The sequence below is a fragment of the Dromaius novaehollandiae genome, unplaced genomic scaffold (assembly GCF_036370855.1).
Source record: "Dromaius novaehollandiae isolate bDroNov1 unplaced genomic scaffold, bDroNov1.hap1 HAP1_SCAFFOLD_37, whole genome shotgun sequence".
NCBI lineage: Eukaryota > Metazoa > Chordata > Aves > Casuariiformes > Dromaiidae > Dromaius > Dromaius novaehollandiae.
This window is the reverse complement of record NW_026991398.1, coordinates 692,162-712,605: the sequence shown is the minus strand read 5'-3', so window position 1 is coordinate 712,605 and position 20,444 is coordinate 692,162. Positions and strand designations below refer to the sequence as shown.

The window sequence follows — 20,444 nt, the reverse complement described above, 5'->3', positions numbered from 1 at the left end:
TCTTCCCCCTGCAGGCATGGGGGACTGTCCAAAGAGGAAAAGACATTGACAAGTTAGGACAGACATCTCTGAGCAAAATCTTCTGTTTCTTATAACCCCTCTGCCCAAACACACTCTCATTACCTCTCCCCATCTCAGCAGCACTGTCATTGAGCTCCATCGCTTGGGCGCTGGTTTGTGCTGGCCGAGTTTGCCATGATGAGCAGCAGCCTCTGCCCTTGGGCTCCAGAGGAGTCAGACCTGCTACAGCACTGCCTACATGGGAAGAGGGGGACTAAAATTTATATTCCCAATTCCAGTCAGATCTAATCCACTCATAATGTTGAATGGATTTTCAGCATCTTCACTCCCAGTTCCAAAAAAGGTCAGTTCAGGAATAGTTTTAAGGGTTTTTTTGGTTTTCCTTCAGCTGACCCTGTCACACCAGAGGAGGATTCCTGGGGGTAGAAATCCTCAGCATTGTTGCTGCTCTCAGAGGGACCAGCTGTGATTTCAGAGAGCCAAAAGGATTCACTCTGGCTTTAGTGCAGGGGCAGGAGAGCTGGCCTGTCCATCTGCCTTGTTCCCAGCTGCCCTGTGCTCCCACCTCGGAGGTGGAGGACAGTTGCACCCGTATTACACAAAAAAGAAATGACACCATGGAGAGCAGAGGAATCCACTTCCAAAGTGCCCATAAGCACTCTTTCTGAGAGTGTGTGAGGCAGGTCTCAGCCCTCCCCTTATAGCCAGCAACACATCAGGCTCCTTCCAGCTGCCCCCATCCAGCCATCCAGCAGCATGTCTGTCACCTCAATATCAAGGTGGCTTCTCCCTGGGGCACCTAGATAACACCCAGCTGCAATGGGAGAGCTGGGCCCTTCTGGAGGGTAACTGCAGCCCAGCCAGACACCCCAGGGAAAAGGCAGAATGTCCTAAGGATGGGGTGTCCTGACGAGAGAGAGTGCACACATTCCCAGCCCCCCACACTGCATTGCCCAGAGCCCCACAGGCTAGAGGGGCACTTGGGCACCTCACTGTCAAGGACACGTCTGCATGGTAGGACCTGCCGGGTCAGTGTTGTCTGAGCTGCATCAGAAACCCCCCTGCCCAGAGAGTCCAAGGGGAAGGACAAGGGCAGCATGGGCAGCTGGGAAACATGGAGCAATACCATGACATTTGTGCCCAGGGAGGCAGGGACAGGCAGGCACAGAGGGGCACTCAGGAGTGTCTCCTCTCCTGCATGTCCAGCTGCTGAGGAAACGACTCCTGCCCTGGACCCCACAGCCTTGAGAGCAGAGGGCTGTGCTGGCTGGCAGAGGAGAGGAGGTGCTGGAGTTTGTGGTTCCCTCTCACACTTTGAGCATGACTCTGCTGCCTGGAGCCGTCCCTGCGGGCAGCTGTTTCTCTGTCCCCACGTCTCTCCCCTGCCAGTGCTCACAGACCCCATCCCACCCGCTGGGTGCTCAGCTCTGCCCTGCAGAAACCTCCCGGGGGCAGGACACTGCCCAGGGCACCTCTGTGTTTGCAGGTGCTACGGAGCAGGGGAGACAAACCTTGCTGAGGCTGGAAAGGTGCTGCTGGCTCTGTCTGCAGGCTTCAGGGTGGAGGAAGGCATTTGCTGAGTGCCTCCCAGAGCTGCTCCTCTCTCAGTGTCCCTGTTTTGGAGCCTTTGTCCCCTGCCTAAACCTGACAGACACATAGCTATTTCACCCCACCCAAAGAGAAAAAAACTGAAAACACACTCATGAGAGCTCCTTCCCTTTCGTGGTTCTCCTGCCTTGACCTTCCTTTTGGAAAGTCTCCTCCAGGAATGTCCTGAGAGTGAGCTGGAGCTGAGAGCAGCCCTGACCCACACAGCACCCTCTCAGCAGGAGAATGAACCTGCCCTGCTGGGGCTTTCTCTTCCCACCCACAGCTTCTCCCCACAGCACCCACCTGACAGGACCTTCCCTGCCAGGGGCCTCTCCTCCCACCCACAGTTTCTCCCCAGTGCCGTGGGGAGCTCCATGGGCAAGCTGAGTGCTGACCCTGGCAGGCAGCAGTCACTGCTCCAGGCACACAGCACCCTGGGGTGCAGGGACACTGCTCTGAATTACAGCCCTGGGCAGACCTGTGAGCACACCAGGCTTCACACCCCTGCCTGCAGCATCCCTGGAGAAGGGAGCAGGATGCCCTGTCCCTGTGATGCTGTGGCAAGCAATCCCTGCTCTGAAGCATCTCCCCCTCCTCTGCAAAGGAGAAGCCAGAAGAGCAATCCTTAAAAATCTAATAGTTTGACTGGATGCATTTTAAGACATTTTGAGAAACCTCAGTAGCATTGCCCTGCAGACAGAGACTTACCATGTCAAGGGCTGTGAAGATTCCTCCCACAAGGAGCTCTCCTCTGTCCTCCCACTCCACACTGCCTTGCACTTCTCGCTGCCTTCTCTCATCTCATGTCAGCAGCAGCAGGCAGTGCCCGCAGCCCTGCTGCTCTTTGCAGAGGAGCTGCTCCTGCACACAGCTGTGTCTGGGCAGTGCTGCCAGGTTGCCATGAGCTCCCTCCATCCCAGGAGCCTGGTCCCCACTCAGGAGCAGAGGCCCAGCTGACGACACAAATGTCTCTGTCCCTTGTGCTCCCTCCTCCTGGGAAATGTTCACTGCAATAAACTAAAATAATCACTGATGGTCCCTCTCTAAGCACCGAAGGAAGATTAATTCCAGCATTGCAATTTGTCTCAGCAGAGGATGGTTATCTATGAAAGGTGGAAGTGTTCCATTCTGGAAGCCCCTATTCCCATCTCATAACTAGGCAGGACACCTAGATGGGGACAAGAACAGAGTTCATTTTCTCATTGTTCAGGTATTGATTCAGATGAGTCAGTTTGGGCTTCTCAGGCTGCTTTAGAAGGCCATGGGCTGGCATAGGATTCAGCAAACTCCCATGACCTCCACAAACACACAGGAAGTGGGATTCCCTTTGTCCAGGCAGAAGCAAGCACAGCATGGATGTCTGCATGCAAGATCTTGGTCTATGCTCCCATTATAATCCCTGGAGATGGAGGGTGGGAGTCAGGTGCTCGCACGCAAACACCTGGTGACATGTGAAGAGACAGAGGTGGTCCAAGGCATGTACCAGTGTCTGCTTGCTCTGACGGAGCAAGTGTCAGACCTACATCCTTCCAGAGCATGATTGGGGGACAAGTGGGGAATTGCCTTGGCCACCTGAAATCATACTGGATGCACACTGCTATCAAGCTCCACTCACTAGGAAGCTGAGACACAGACAGATCCCAACATTGCAAACACCTGATGTCATCCAGTGCAGGCACTTGATTCAGTGACACAGAAATAGGCCTGCAGGGCCATGTCGGATGCCTGGGGTGTCCAGCACAACTACAGGCGTCTAGCAGATACAGCATGGCACCTACAGGAAAACCATGCCCCTTTGGAGTGGTTGCTGGGCAAGTGCCCCAGGGCCCCTCAGGTTTCCTACCTGTGCCCAAACACCTGGATCCCACCACTGCCTTTAGGCCAAGTCCATCCCGTCTGCATTCAAGCATGCTTCAAAAATGGGAGAGGCACATCACACCAAGGTCTGTGCCCTAGTCTCTGCCCCTTCAAACCTTCTAACTTTCCTCCCCTTGAACCTCTTCACACCCCCAGATGATATGACCAGGGACTGGGCTAATGATAACCTCAGGGTGGGCAAATCACAGGCTGCCCTGGCCCAGAGACTTCTTCAGTGGCTCCTTTTCGTTCCTGGAGATCAGTTCACCTCTGTCACAGGCCTCATGGTGCTGTGAATCAGCTCAGGCAGCAAACCCCTCTCCTGCCATTTCAGCACAGCCCAGCTCTGTTTCTCCCTGGCCTTGGGCACTGCAGGATTTGCTCCCTTAGTGGGAACCTCCTTTCACCATCACATTGCCACCCGCTCTCTATGCCAGCACGTCTCTGCTCTGAAGTGGGGCCATTGCACACACAGTGCCCTTGGCTCATGGTAACAGGTTTCACCATTACAGATCTGTTCTCTGTGCCCCAGCCAAGGCTCTGCAACTCAAATAAACACAAATGCATGCAGCCAGGAGCACAGAGGAGCAAATGGAGATGCACAAGCTGTCACAGTACTGAAACATGGTTGGAATAACTGAGATGGGGTGGGACCACTCACATGACTGGAGGGCTGTGATGGCAGGGTACAAGTTCTGCAGGCAAGACAGTTGGGGAAGATGAGCAGGGGGGATGCCCTTTTTGTGAAGGGACAGCCCAGATGTATGGAGCTCCTGCATGGGATGGACAACGGTTTGCGTGAGAGCTTGTGCATGAACATCACCGTAAAGGTGATGTTGTGATGGTGAGGTGAGGGTGAGGAGGTGGATGCAGCCTCCCTTAAGCAACCTGAGGAACTCAGTGGGTCACAGGGCCTGGTTCTTACGGGATGGGGGGGTGGGGGGTGGGTTAATCTCCCTGACATTCATTGGAAGGGCAAACAGCAGGGTACAAGCAGTCCAGGAGATTTCTGGAGGGTGTCAGGGACACCTTCTAAGCACAGCTCCCTGATGGGCCAGAAAGGGTGACGCTTGCTCACCTGGATCTGGTACTTACGCACGAGGAAGCACTGGTCAGGGCTGTGATAATCTGTGGAAACCTTGGCTGCAGTGACTATGGAATAGTGGAGTCCCACATCATGAGGGCAGTGAGGAAGGACAATAGCAGTGTACAGACTCTGGCCTTCACAGGAGCAGTCTTGGGCCTCTTCAGGGCACTGGTGGGGGATCCCATTGGAGACAGCTATGAAGGGCTTTGGAGCTCAGGAAAGCCAGCAGGTCTTTAAGGACAGCAGCCACCAAGCCAAGGATGCTCCATACCAATACTCATTAAAATTAGTAGACATCCTGGGAGATTGGCTTGGCTGAACAGGATACTCTTGTCCACCAAAGTAGGGATGGTGTTAGGGAAACCAAAGCTCCCAGAGGATAGACACTTGCAGGGGATGTCAAGGGCATGAAGAAGAGCTGCTACTACTCTGCTAGCAGAGAAAGACTAAGCAAGGAACACCTGGGCTCACTGCTGAATGGGGCAGGGGCTCTAGTAATAGCAGCTGCAGATAGAAAAACAGCCAGCAGTGGAGGAGCATTGAGTGAGGGATTGCTTGCAAGAGCTAAATCAATACAAGTCTTTGGGTTTGGACGGGTTGCATCTGAGGATTTTGAGGGAGCTGGCTGCTGTCTCCAGAAGGCCACTGTTTATCACCTTTGAAAGGCTGTGCATTTTGGGGGAGGTCCCAATGACCAGAGAAAGGAATATGTTGTGCCCATCTTCAAAAAAGGCCACAAGGACAACCCAGGGAGCTGCAAGCCCTTCAGCCTGACTTTGCTGAGGAGTGGCATGCAGCGATTCCTCTTGCATCACATTTCTGGGCACATGAAGAATGTGCCTGGGAGCAGTCAGCACGGACTTACTGAAGGTAAATCATTCCTGCGCAGGCTGATTGCCTTCTGTGATCAGAGAGCTGTGATTGTGGAGGAGCAGAAAGCACTGGATGCCATTTACCATGATTTTAGCAAGGTGTTGGACACTGTCTCCACAAATATTCTTGAATACAAGTAAGGCTTTATGACAAGATGGGTAGAGAACCCGGTGAGTAAAAGACTGGTTGTATGATCAAGCTCAGAGAGTTTTCATGAATGGGTCATGCTTGACCAGGAAGCCAGGTAAAGGTGGAGTATGCAGGGGTCTAGACTGGGACCTGGCCTGTCTGACAGGTTCAGTGACCTGGAGGATGCAACTCCCATCACAGCTGTAGATGACACCTAATCAGGAGGAAGAGTCATATGTTTGAGGGAGTCTTTGTGGGCAGGGAGCTGGACATCAGCCAGCAGCGTGCACTGGCAGCAGTGGAGGTCACATTGTCCTGGGCTGCATGAACAGGAGCAGAGCCAGGAGATGGAGGGAAGTGATTATCCCCCTCTACTCCACACTCATTAGAGCCCATCTAGATACTGCATCCAGCTGGGCTACCTGTAGAAGAATGCTGTTGATCCCATGGAGTGAGTCCAGTGGCAGGCCCCCGAGGTGGTTGGGGCTGGAGCACTTTGCCTGTGAGGAGAAGCTCAGGGAACAGGTTTGTTCAGCACAAAGAATGGAAGATTTCTGGTGGGAATTCATAGCAACTTCCCAACTCAAGGTTGCCACTGAGAAACAATGAGGCTTTTACAGCAATTCATGGCAGGAGAATGAGAGGCAATGGTTATAAGCTGACACAAGTGCAGTTAAATTGTATATAAGGGAGAAAAAGCAATGAGGATCCTGAAGCATTTGAAGAAGGGTCCAGAGGGGTTATGGACTCTCTGTTCTTGGAGGCTTTCAGGACACTGCTGGACAAAGCACTGAGGGACTTGGTGTGAATTCAGGGTTGATCCCTATGTGAGCAGGAGGTTGGACCGGAGTGCTCCCAAGGTCCCTTCTGATCTGAATGGTCCTTGATTCTGTCATTTCTGGTAGTAGCTACTGCAATTCTTGCAGGCAGGAATTCCTTTTCTATATGTGGATTAGCACTTGACATGGCCTCCCCAGAGCCTGATTGCCTTCTATGATTAAATAGGTCTATTGGTGGTTGGAGAGCAGAAAGTGTCTTTCAACTTGATTTTAGCAAACTGTTTGACACTGTCTCCCACCATATTCTTGTGGAATACAATTTAGAACTTCACTGTCTAGATGGGTAGACAACCAGATGGCTAAAGAACTTGGATGGTCAGGCTCCGAGGGCAGCGGTGAGGGCGTAGTACTCTTCCTGGAGGCCAGGGAGAAGTGGAGCACCATGGGGTCTCTCCAGGAACTTGTCCGGTTCAACAGCTTTATTAGTGACGTGCAAGAGGCAATACTCAAGATGCTAGTTGAGGACCCAAAAACTGTGGGGGGTGGGGGAGGAGGGGCAGGTCTTATGCTTGAGGGCTGCCATTCAGAGGGAGCTAGACAGGCAGGAGGAATGGGCTGTCAGCAACCTCATGAAATTCAACAAGGACAAATGCAAGGTCTCGCGCCAGGGAGAAACCAACACCCCACAGTGTTACAGGCTGGGGCCTGAGTGCCTGGGGAGTAGGTCTATGGAAAAGGACCTGAGGGTCCTGGTGGACAGAGGCAAAACAGGAGCCAGCAGCGTTGCCTGGCAGCAAAGAAGGCCAGAAGCATCGTGGGCTGTCTGACCAGGAGCACAGTCAGGAGGTCGAGGGAAATGATGCTCACCTTCTAGTCAGTATTCATTAGACCACTTCCAGAACACTGCCTCCAGTGTTGGGTTCCCAGGAAAAGAAAGAGGTTGATAACTGGGAGCGAGTTCAGTCGAGGGCCCGCACAGTAGTTGGGGAGCTGGAGCACTTGCTCTGTGAGGAAATAGGACTTGTTCAACTTGCAGAAGAGATGGCTTTGGAGGGATCTCACAGCAGCCTTCCACTGGCTACGAGGAGGTCATCCAGAAGATGCAGCCAGGCTCTCCACCAGAGTGCATGGTGGGAGGAAAAGAAACAATGGGCATAAGTTGAAAGGAGAGATGTTCATGCAGGACATAAGGAAAAGCTTTTCCACTACAAGGATGGTCACGCATTGGAAGTGGTTGCCCACAGAGGCTGTGCAGTCTCCTGCCTTGGAGGTCTCCAAGACGAGACTGGATGAAGGCCAGAGTCACTTGGTCTGACCCCAGAGCTGACCCTGCTGTGAGCAAGGAGATTGGGCTAGAGGCCTCCTGAGGTCCCTTCCATCCTGAAGGAGTCCATGATTCTTCCCACTCTCGATCGCCTGTTGATGTCAGGGCAAGCATGCAGGTTCCCCGTGACAGCGGAAGTAGGCTAGCTTTCCTGTTCTCCTCCAGGCAGAATTACTCAGATGCAGGGCTTTTTGTCAGGAATTCCCAAGTCTGCCCTGATCAATCCTTTTTTTCACTTTTAATTTCATTTCTTTCCTGTTTTCTCCCCTTCTAAAATTGTATCTTTTACCATTCTGATTGTTCCCATACAGCCCACCCCACCCCTGCTTACCCTGAGCTCATTGGCGCTGTTCTGGTTTATTTGGGGTTTTTTTGCTTTGTTTTTTCATTTTGACACAGATGAACTTTAGTCCAGAAGGCTCCTGAGAAACTCGGATGATTCGGACAGCAGAAACCTCATGAAGATTTACAAGAGAAGTGTCAAGTCCTGTGCCTAGGTGGGAATAATCCCATCTGTGAGAAGGGGCTGAGGGACCTGGGCTTCTTTAGCCTGCTGAAGTGCAGGTGAAGGGCAGTAGAGTAGGAGCCTGTGACTGCTGGAAGGGTGGTTTCAGAAATGATGGAGCTTTCTTTGGTAGTGGGAAACAGCATGAGAAAGATAAAGCCACAAACAGCAGCTTGTGGGGTTTAGATGTGACATTAGGAAAAGAAAATGTCACTCCTAAGGTAGTGCTGTGGTACCACAGGTCACCCGGAGGGAGTCTGTGGTCCGGCTCTGGCTTTGTGTTTCAAGGAAAAGCAAGTGAGGACAGAAAGACATCAGGAGAGGTCAGGAGATCCCAGGGTGAGAGCAAGGTGGGGAAGCAGGTTGGGTGTCTACAGTCTGCAGGGAAACAGGCACAGGTGTGGGAAAGCATAGCACAGCCTGAGGTGGAGATGGCCAGGGGCACTACCAAGGCTGACACCTCCCAACACAGCCAGGTCTTTGTCCGCTTGGCTATGGCTGGTGTCTCTGCCACCAAGGCCCACGAGAAGACACCATTCCTCAAAGCACTGTGGCCTTGCTGCCTCCTTGTCTCTTGGGAGCCCAGGAGGTGCCGTATCATGGTCCTGCACTCGGCATTGCACACCCCCAACTGCACACTGCCCCCAGCAAGAGCCCTGAGCAATGCATGATGGAAAGGATCACCCTGCCCAGGGGCTGGCTGTCAGTGCCTGGCTGCTCTGCTTGATAACACACATCAAGGTTGACTTGGCATCACAGCCATCTGCACATTGCCTTTGCCTACCTGCAATCAGGGCTTCCAACTTTTTGCTCTAATCAGCCCCTGGGGAGCCTCCTTGGTAATTGCCCTCAGTGGGACCTGTTAATACTGCAAGAATCTTGGAAACGTGGTTTATGACTTCAGCTTCTTGAGAGGTTTCTTCAGTCTCTTCTCAGCATCTGCGGTTCATGGGCTCAGCACCAAGTACACCCAAGGGGTCATTAAAATGCCAAAACCCCTAAGGAGCCATGCCTCTTTCCATAATTTTCTTCAGTTCTTCAAGTCTTGTGTGGCTAATTGGGAAGCTTTCAGGAGTGTACTGAGATTAGGCAGATTTCAATGAGCACCTGAAAACAAAAGATATCTGCTTCTGAAGCTTTCTTTATTCTTCAGTTTTCAGAATAAGCAATACCCACATTCTCCAATTCACACTGACCCACTGGGTCTCCAGATGAAGTCTGCACATGTAGGACAAGCAGTATTTTTGATAGGAGACATGTATGGACAGCCTTCCTCCCCAGCTCCCCAGCCCTGCCAGTTCCCTCATCAGCCACTGGGGACTTAGAGCACTCTGGTTAAAATCCAGCTTTTTTTCTCTCAAGTCTGTAGCTGAAGGTTACAGCTCATGTGCACCTATTCCCACCTGCTTTCTGTAGAGAACTAGCTGCAAACAGACACAGAAGGATTTGTCTTAATTGCAATCAAACAAAATAAGATTTGAAACACTTTACTAAAACATAAAAGACACTCCTCAACTGTATGTCAAGTCCAAGTTGCCTCCAGTGAGCTCCACTGCCCACAAGACATAACCTCCCTTGAAATGTTTTCGACAGATAGATAGGAAAGGATAGACAAGACACAGAAGAAAGGAGCTGGCTAAAGAGACAATGAGACTGCTGAAAGCTGAGACAAGCTTCAGACTCCCAGAAGCTCAGAGCAGCAACTGGAGAGCTGAGAGGTATCTGAATGATAAAGAGCAAGGGGAGGAGGAAAACTGGAAAACTAGGGAAAGTGCATACACCCAGAGAGTCTGAGCAAAGAGGTCTTTAAATATGATCAAGTTAATCAGGACACATGGAAATACGTGAGAGATCTCTGAGATTACATCCACAGCCTACTAGACAGAGCAGTGAAAACAGAAGGTCAAGGGCAAATCAATATTTCTTCTCCCAAGATTAAGACCCTTCCTGAAGATTTCCACTCTTTGATCATAGCAAAACATTGACATTAACATTAGCCAATCATTTGAGCTGATGAAAGTGGTCTTGTATTTTTGAAATGTTGAAAACAGTTCTTCCCCTTTCCAGGCAGAGCTCAGGTGTCCAACCACAAGCAGCCAGTGGCACTTGGAGAGGCCCCGGTGTCTCTGAGGCACCTGCCTGGGCCCAGCAGCTCTCGCAGGGGACCTGAGGGAGACTGGAGCCCCTGGGAGCTGCAGAGGGCCTACACTATTCAAAATACTATTTGTGTGTCTCACACAAGTCCAGTGCCCCTCAAACCACTCCCTGCCCAGGATCATTCTTGCCACTCCTTGCACACAGCAAGTCACACCATGAGATGTTGTGCTGTCACAGCTGATAGAGGAAAGCAGGCTGATCAGCTCAGTGAAAACACTCTATTTATCAGTGGCCTAATTTGCACCAATCTCAATGTACCTGTGTTACAGTGATGTCTTAAAGGACTCCCTACACATCTACCCACAAACCCTTTTCATTCCCTGCATGGTCATGAAGTGCAACTCCATTGGAGGTGACAACAGGGATGTGAATTAGCTCACTCAATGCCAGACCCCTTCAGGGCAGATGTCTCTGGCTAATCCAGCTGTCTGGACTTCCCTTTCTAGTCAATGGAAATAAGTTGTCCCACTGAGAGGTTGGGAGATGCTTCTCCTGGTGACTAGCCCATGCTCCAGAAAGGTTCCCATAGTTCCTGCGTCACATTTCCCAGCACCACATGGGAACACACAGGGCATCTCAGGCAGCAATGGCCTCTCTATCTATAAAGGCCTGAACGTAAAGTTCGCATCACTGGGTGAAAAATATGCCAAAAATATTTCTATGCAAGAGCTGAAACAAATCTTCATTTTCAGAACATCAAACATTTATCAATTCTAATGAATAATTTCTTTCCTTCTGATTTGCAGGACCATATGCATACACTACAGTAATTACTCTACGTGAGTGTATATATTTATATAAATGTACAGCTATTCAATGTGATAAATTTCCTGCCAACACTCTGAATGGAGAAACTTTGTTCTGAGAAACTACTGTATTCAAATGGACATGTCTCCTCTCTCTTCCTCTGCCTCTCTGTCCTCTCTTCCTCTGCCTAGTCTCTCTTTACAGAGGCCTCATGGCCCCTCTGCCCTCCAGGGAAGTCTCCTGGGGGATCCTGCCAAGCAGATCCTCATTTAGGTGAAATCGGCTCCCCTGCAGCCCTGGGCTCTTCTTCAGCTTTTTGTCTTACATCTCCACTATCTCAGGACCATTGCAGCCATGGCTGCCCTCAACCTTTACATCTCCATCCATGTCTGTTCTGCTTGTGACTGACAGAGTCCAGCTGGTGTTGGCTCATTGATTGCCTGTGCCAAGAAGTTGTTTTCAGCACTCTCCAGGAACCTCCTGGGCTGCTTGTGCCCAGGCCCACTGCCCATCCAGCAGATTTCAAGGGGGTGAAACTACCCTGCGAGAACCAGGATCTAGGACCATGAGGCTTCCCCCAGCTGCCTACACAAGGTTTCAGCTGCTTCCCTTCCCTCCTCAGGCAGCCGTTAGCAAACACTCCCAGAATGTCACCCAGACTGCTGTGTCCTCTTCTTCTTCCTACAAGGTCTCCACCGGCTCATCACCTGCTCCAAGGCAAAGCCCTGTGCACTCCAGCCACCCCTTTGCACAGAGCACACCTGCACCTCCTCGCCACCCCAGACTGCCTTCCCCAGGAGCCCAGTTTCATCCTGCCACGTGAGCTGCCCCACCATGTGTGTGTAATTCCATGGGGACAGGGGAGAGGGAGGTGCCAGGAAAGGGGACACGGCTGGGATGTTGAATGTGGGGCCCAGAAACGAGCATGACTCAGAAGAGGGACAGGGGAGAACAAGACAGAAGTGACACATGTGCAGTGTTGATGGTGAGGTCACCTCTTGCACAGGAACCTTGTGGGCTGGGTTCTGGTAGGAGCCATTTTGAGGACAAGAAGAGAATCACAGCACCTCTCATCCCATCAGGGATGATATATGGGCAGGAGGATGGGGAGAGGCAGGCAAAGGGGACATGACTGCAGTGTTGACTGTGAGGTCACTTCCACTGCAGCTGCCTGATTGGCCCTCAGCAGATGTGCTGGCCAGCAGGCTTTGTGATGTCACCCAGCACCTCAGAGAGCCCACCCAGCAGCAATGACAGTCCTGGGGAGGGGAGGGGGTGACACAGGTGACAGGGACCCATCTGGGTGCTGATTGTGAGGACACCTCTGCTGCAGCCACCCCACCAGCCCGCGGCCCGCAGGCAGGCAGGCACGGCTCACGGCCACCCTGCTCAGGACTCGCCCCCTGCAGCGGACCTGCCACCAAACAGTGCACAGCTCCTCGCCTAGATCTCCTCCGAGCCCAGGGTGCTGCCCCTGCAGACCAGAGACACCATGGACATTATCTGGAGGCTTCCTTTGGCAGCTCGACCTTCCCAAAGTAGAGTGTGATGTATTATTACCAGCCAGAGGGGTATTTTATAGTGTGCTACCAAAAAGGAACCATCTTGCAAGCTCCAATGTACAGTTTGATGACGGGTGGGTGAGCTGAACTGTACAAGGCCAGCTGCAAGAGCTGTGGACCACTCTAAAAGGAACTGACCCTCACTTGCTTTTATCCACACCTCACTGCCAAGAGGGCACCTTTGTCCAAATTAGCCTCAGATCCACACTTGGGATGTCACCTCACAGGGGGTTCACTTGCAAAGAAGAGTCCACAAGTGAACCAAGACCCAGGCTATGCCCGAGCTGATTGGGCAGGAGGTTCGGGAACTTCAGGCCTCAACCAGCTCAGTGACACATTACAGAATGTGCCCAGCTGAGTTGGACACCTGATCTGTCAGGTCAGAAATGACTCCCTTAGAGCAGAGAGGAGCATGTGGAAAGGTGAGGAACATACTTCTGAGAGGCCTTGCAAGTTATCTGCACAAAACAGCTTCAGCTTTGCAAGCTGGTTCTCAGCTATGACCCCTGAAGTATTTCCTGCTGACTTGCAGGAAAGTGCTTGAGCGTCATGACTCACTGTGGTCTCCATCTGGGAGAAGTGGTTTTAAAGACCAATAATTTTCTGAAGAAATACTTTGTCTTTGGAAGTTTTCCTTATTTTGCCCATTCTAAAAGCTAATGACTGTGGCACTGCCACTTGAAAGAGCGCCTCTGAGTGCTCCGCTGTGGCAAGACATTTTCCATGTTAACTGTGCGGGCGAAACAAGTCCCACACGATCCAAACTGCTCTCTGAGGTGTCCTGCTAGATGTCAGCCCCTGGATGTCTGGTGTCAGAGCCCAGGGCAGTGCGCAGGGTGCAGGGAGCAGCAGAGAGACCTGAAGCAGGGAGGCCTTCAGCAGGAAGAGCTCAGGACCCTCTCTCCAGATATATTTCACTGGATTGGAGGGGGGTTAATCAGAAGGTTAAATAAGGGCCAATTGGGGGATACTACTGCATTATTAGCAAAGAGCTTCTAGGGTCCTGGTGCATAAGAAAAGAGTGCCTGCACCAATTAGTCATATGGGTCATATCCCCCCCTTAGTCTTTGCTAATAGGAGAGGGAGGCAACTGCTATGCCTCTCGCCTAAAAAGCTTGTGGTTGGACAGATCCCAGAGGTGATAACTTCAAAAATCTCCAACAAGGAACCTTTTCTGAAACAAGACCTCTTTTACTCCAAACGCTCTGAACTCCATATTTCTATTTATTTCAAAGTCTATGTGGGACGTCTGGCTGCAGATCCTGGCAAGAGCTCAGGAAACCCAAGGCCTGAACCTCAGTGCACAGAAGGCAGCAGGCTGCCAGCATCCCTGGCTCTCGCCACCAGGGCAGCCTGGGCCCTGCGAGCCAAGTCACCTCCTCCCCTCCAAGGGCTCCCCAGCTCCCCAGCCTGGCAGCACTCCCCACGCACAGCACTGCTCTCTCCAGACACCTCCTCCCACGCAGAGCAGCACCAAGACACTGGGGCCACCACTCGTTCCCACCACAGGGCACCCCACCACTGTGACACACCGCACGACCCGCCCCTTGCCTCATAGAGGGTTGCCAACCAACACATGCCTCAGCATCAGAGACACACAGGGGACAGGACTAGGCATGGCAGCAGCTAGGAGACCCACAAGGGCACCAAAACACACAAAGGCCAAGTCTATATCCCTTCACTTCCATTCCTCCAAGGCCTTGGGACAGGGAATTCCTCTGGACATTCATCTCCTGCTAGAACCTTTGCAGCCATTTGATAAGCGTCACACAGGCAAGTGTGGGACTCAGGATGGGACAGCCCACAGAAGAGGGGTTTGCTCTGGGGGGCTCCCCAAGAGTTAAGGAACCCTGGGGGCACCACGGCCAGAGTCACCACACTGTGGGGTTGCTGTAGCCTAGTGGCACACCCTCCAATGACCCCATGATCGCTGAACAAACCTAGTCAGCAGAGAGGAAGTGACACCACAGACTCACACCGAAGACATCTAGGTACTGTGGAACTCTCCACTGAAGGACCTGTTGATTTGCATACTGCTATTGACTGAGTACGGCTGTCTGTTGAATACGCGTACTGTTGTCAACTGAGCACTGGGTTGTCTCTTGGTATGCCTGTTGGTATTGACTGGGGCCACACAGCTGTTGTGTAACCGTGGTCTGGCATTGTTTGACTGGATAACGAACCAAACCCAGGAAGGATAAGAGAGTAAGCCACATGCCTCTGTGGGGACTCGGACTCACCATCAGCTGGCCTGCGGACCCGACCACCCACCCATCAGTGGGGATGACCCTGAGGCCAACTGCCAGGGAGGACATGAATCATCCTGGCACAGCTGGAGTGTGGTGAGAACAATCTGGGGAAAACTGTTACCGGAGAGGTGGCCGCATAAGGACAAGGAAAAAGTGAGAATGGTCATTATACCATGCATCTGTTAAAGAACGGTGAATTGAAATTGTCTGGAGATAGCTGCTTAGCACAACTTATATAAAACTTGCTTAGCATGAGTAGCTAAATTTGCTGAAGCCTTAGGCCGCACATGGGAAAAGTAATGAACCTTTACCTAGTTTAGTAAAAAATAGTGCCTCAGAGCTCGTTCAGGCTGGTAAAATAAGGAAGCCACACACAGTCTGCGCTCCTGTGTTACCCACTCCGAAAGGGAAGACATCAAAACAATTGAAAAATAAGACCTTGGCAGACAACCACCAGACCCAACAAAAACAGAGGTACAACCCTCATCAGAGACCGCAAAAAACAAGAATAAGGAGAAAAACAGCTTACCTAAGAATGATGATGAGACCCAATGAGGAGCAGGAGACCCCAGACCAAAAACATTACTATTGGTCTACCTACCGCGTGAGGGGTGGGAAATGTAAGTTGAAAAAACTATAATTGCCCAGGATTTGTTTACATCAGGGTCCCTCTTCGGAGGCACCCAGCTCGAGCTGTAATTACGGCACACGCGTGATTAAAATTTAATTTATTTTGATTTGCCTCTGAACTTTACTTGTGGGAACCTAGGGTCAAGCCCTGTTATGGTGGCTGATAAGCCTAATTTCCATGACAGATTAGAGCAGAAAGTTGGAGGCCCTGATTGCAGGCAGGCAAAGGCAATGTGCAGGTGGTTGTGATGCCAAGTCAACCTGGATGTGTGTTATCAAGCAGAGCAGCCAGGCACTGACAGCCAGCCCCTGGGCAGGGTGATCCTTTCCATCACGCATTGCTCAGGGCTCTTCCTGGGGGCAGTGTGAGGGTTGGGGTGTGCAACGCCAAGTGCAGGGCAATGATAAAGCACCTCCTGGGCTCCCTGGGGACGAGGAAGCGGCAAGGCCACAGTGCTTTCAGGAAATGGTGTCTTCTCAGAGGCCTTGGTGGCAGAGACACCAGCCATCGCAAAGAGGACAAAGACCTCAGTTCTGTTGGGAGCTTTTACCCCTGGCAGTGCCCTTGGCCACCTCCACCACAGCCTGTCCTACACTGTCCCACACCTGTGCCTGTTCCCCTGCAGACTGTAGACACCCAACCTGCTTCCCCACCTTGCTTTCACCCCGGGATGTCTCCACCTCTCCTGATGTCTTCCTGTCCTCACTTGCTTCTCCTTGAAAAACAAAGCCAGCGGCTGATCACAGGCTCCCTCTGGGTGACCTCTGGCACCACAGCACTACCCTTCAAGTGACATTTCCTTTTCCTAATGTCACAGCTGAGCCCTACAAGCTGCAGCTTGTGGCTTTCCCCTTCTCTTGCTGTTTCCCACTACCAAGAAAAGCTCCATCATCTCTGAAGCCACCCTTCAAGCAGTCACAGGTTCCTACTCGACTGCCCTCAGCCTCCCCTTCCCCAGGCTAAAGCAACCCAGGTCCTTCAGCCTCTCCATAAAGGCCTTGTCCTTTAGACCCCTAACCTCACCTTTGCTGACCTCCTCTGGACCCTCTCCAGTTTCTCCCCATTCCTCCAGCACAGGGCATCCCACCCTGGGACACCCTATTCTAGATGTGGCCACACCAGTGCTGAGACGAGGGGGATAATAATTCACCTTGTCTGGGTGGCCGCTCACTTGCCAATGCCACCCCGTATGCAACTGGCCTCGTTTATGGTGAGCATGCAGCACTGGCTCATGTGGCATCTCTTGCAACATCCAGGTCCTTCTCCTCAGGGTCACTCCTCTACCCGTCAAGTCCCAGCCTGTCCTGATGCACAGGCTGTTCTGCCCCCTCTTAAACAGCACCTGCCATTTCTCCTTGTACAATGCCATGAAGTTTCTGTTGGCCAAATCCCCAAGTCTTTCAAGGCCCCTCGGCTTTGTACCACTGTTCTCCACCCTTTGAGCCAGGCGACCTCCTGCTCATTCCCCACACCCTCCATTGCTTACTCCTCCATCCCACCTCTCCCCAGTTTGGCTACAAAGAAGTTATGGAAGACCATGTCAAAGGCCTTCCTACATTCAAGGAGTGCAGGCACTGCACTCCCCTTGTCCACACAGCCAGTCATCCCATCACAGAAGGCAGCCAGATTGACCAGGCACAATTTGCCCTCGATGACTTCAGGCTGGCTGTTCCCGACCCCTTCATGTGGCTGGAACCAGCTCCAGGAAGATTTGCTTCCAAGGGACTGAGGTGACGCTGACCAGCCCATCACTCCCCAGATCCTCTTTCTTGTCCTTCTTGAAGATGGATGTAATGTTTGGCAGGCAGGAGGAGAGGGCCAGGGGCCGGGCAGTGGCCATGGGGCTGTGCCAGCTCCTGCTGCATCACTGGTCCCTGCAGTGTGGAGAAGAGGGACAGAGGACGAGGCTGCACGGGGGTGGTGGCAGGTTGGCAGGGGCAGGTCAGCAGGGGCCAGTGGAGGCTGCAGCGAGGGGTTGTGCCCGTGCCACCCTCCCAGCAGGACGGGGACATACAAGGAGCGTGCTCTGCCTGTTGTGGTGCTCAGGGCAGCTCCCCAAGGCTGGTACAGCATTGCCTGAGGGACCTCACGGTCCTCCAGCACAGCTGGAGCAAGAACAAGAGCTCATGGGCCAGGCCATCATCCCCCTGGCACAGTCCCTGCGACAGCCTTCAGTGTCCCGTCCCCCCACAGCCCTCCTGCTTTGGCAGCCCCCACAGTTTCTGCACCTTGCCCAGCCCTGGCCATGTCCCACGCAGGGGTCAGCACACAGCCGTCCCCAGGGCCTGCTGGGGTCTGTGCCAGGAGAGAGGCTGCCTAGGCCTGGCTCTTCCCCTCGATACAGGCACTGAGCCCAGCAGGAATGAATTGGCCGCACAGCAAGACTCACCCATAAACCTGAGCTGTGCAGCCAGGGCTGCAAATGGCCTCCACTCTCCTGTGCCCGGCATGTCTTGCTTCCCCTCCACGAGACCTGGCTCTGCCCCACAAACCCACCGGTGTGTGTCCTCACCCCAGGGAGTGCATCAGTGCTGGCCTGCCTGGCCACTCCTGGAGCCTCCCCTGTGCTCCCCGCAGGGCCCCGAGCTGGCGGTGCTGCTCTGCAGAGCGAGCGGGTTGTGGTGCCCCAGGGCCAGGGGGTGACTCTGCACTGGCCGTGGTGGTTGGGGTGAGAAGCAGACCCAGCTGGACGGGCATCATTGCACCTGACAACCCTCTACCAAGGGGTCTGTGGCTGTGGATGATGCTCTGAGCAATCACAGGACATTTCAAATGGCTCAGGCTGTGTTCAGGTGTGTCCCAAGATGCAGCCCAGGGTTTTCCATTGAAGCTGACATGAACCACTCTCCAGGCTCCCTTCCCTCTGCCTGCAGGGTCCCCACTGTGGGCCTCTGTCACCAGCCCTGTTACAGGGCAGACAGTCCCAGGCAGACACCGCCTGACCATTCAGCACCTCCAGGAGCACTGGGCACCCACAAGTGAGAGCTGAATGCAGCCCTCATTCCCTAACACAGCACCCCATGAGCTCATTGCCTTGAGACAATGGAGACCTCCCAGAAAGCAACAGTCCTTTTCAGGGTGAAAGTCCTTGAGTGAATTACTGGCTCCAGCTCTGGAAGAAGAAAGCAACTTTCAAGCACAGCACTGAGGAAATCCCCTTTTATTAGAAATACACTTTTATTAGAGACAGGCCAGCTCTGACACAGTGATGGACACATTCACAGAAGGCCTCTGGGTCAGAAAGGCTGGGTTTGTGCCTCTGGAGAATTGTGAGGAATTTAAATACTTCTGTACAAGCCTGATTATCACAGATACAATGCTCAAAGCACAAGAGTTGTCTGAGATAAATCACTTACAAAGAGAGATGGGCAACTTATAGCTGCTGAACTGGTACCAGCTGAACCAGTTTCCTCAGGGCATCCTTGAGCTCCTTGTTCCTCATGCTGTAGATGAGGGGGTTCACTGCTGGAGGCACCACTGAGTACAGAACAGCCGCCACCAGATCCAGAGATGGGGAGGAGAGGGAGGGGGGCTTCAGGTAGGCAAACATGACAGTGCTGAGAAACAGGGAGACCACGGCCAGGTGCGGGAGGCACATGGAAAAGGCTTTGTGCTGGCCCTGCTCAGAGGGGATCCTCAGCACAGCAGTGAAGATCTGCACGTAGGACAGCACAATGAAAATGAAACATCCAAAGACTAAACAGGCACCAACCACAAGAAACCCAAGTTCCCTGAGGTAGGAGTCTGAGCAGGAGAGCTTGAGGATCTGGGGAATCTCACAGAAGAACTGGTCCACGGTGTTGCCTTGGCAGAGTGGTATTGAAAATGTGTTTGCAGTGTGCAGCACAGCATGGAGAAAACCACTGGCCCAGGCAGCTGCTGCCATTTTGACACAGGCTCTGCTGTCCATGAGGGTCCCATAGTGCAGGGGTCTGCAGATGGCAATGAAGCGGTCATAGGCCATGACTGTGAGGAGATAAAACTCTGCTGCAAGTAAAAAGAGGTAGAAAAAGACCTGGGCAGCACATCCCGAGTAGGAAATGGCCGTCGTGTCCCACAGGGAATTGGCCATGGATTTGGGGACAGTGGTCGAGAGGGAGCCAAGGTCCAGGAGGGAGAGGTTGAGGAGGAAGAAGTACATGGGGGTGTGGAGGCGGTGGTTGCAGGCTATGGCTGTGATGATGAGGCCGTTGCCCAGGAGGGCAGCCAGGTAGATGCCCAGGAAGAGCGAGAAGTGCAAGAGCTGCAGCTCCCGTTTGTCTGCAAATGCCAGGAGGAGGAACTCGTGGAGGGAGCTGCTGTTGGACATTTTGCTATCTCCAGGCATGGGGGACTGTCCAAAGAAGAAAAGACATTGACAAGTTAGGGGAGAATCTTCAGGCGACCCCCTCCCCCAAATGTTGCCATTCTCATACAACCCCCCACATTGCCCCTCTTTACCGAGACGATCTTTGTGCAGCTGCCTTGCTTCAGGTCCACTTTGCACTGGCTGAGTGTGCTGCTCTGACGTTCACAATTATTGTCAGGTGAATTCCACCCATCATGTGGAAGAGCTTTTCAGCACTTTCACTCTGTATTATAGAGAATGAGCGTTGAGAAACAGAGTTTTAGGGATTTTTAAATGGTGTTTATTTTCTACTAGATGTCCTTGTCATCCCTGGGGATTGTTCCTCGAAGAAGAAAGCCTTGGCATTTCTACTGTGAGTCTCGAGAAAAACAGATTCGCTGTCCCTATTAATCTTGCAGAGTGAAGGTTTAGGAGTCCCAGTTCCTCCCCAAACCAGGAAACTCTTTCTCTTTTTGTCTCTGCCAAAATTAGGGAGAAAACTGAAAGCACAGACACCTGAAGGAAAGCTCCTTCTCTTTCAAGTAGCCCTCCTCTTGATCTGCCTCTTGAAAAGGCTTCTCGGATATCTCCTGTGCATGAGCTAGA

At 52.5% G+C, this 20,444-nt stretch overlaps 1 protein-coding gene across 1 annotated transcript; it reads right to left on the bottom strand.

Annotated features, from left to right (window-relative positions):
• Positions 1-6,712: 6,712 nt before the first annotated feature.
• Positions 6,713-19,583, bottom strand: LOC135326167 (olfactory receptor 14A16-like). Its single transcript, XM_064504016.1, has 2 exons — positions 18,978-19,583; positions 6,713-6,850 (listed from the first exon to the last, which is right to left on the bottom strand). The coding sequence occupies exons 1-2, from the start codon at positions 19,581-19,583 to the stop codon at positions 6,713-6,715; spliced, it is 744 nt and encodes a 247-aa protein (XP_064360086.1).
• Positions 19,584-20,444: the final 861 nt, after the last annotated feature.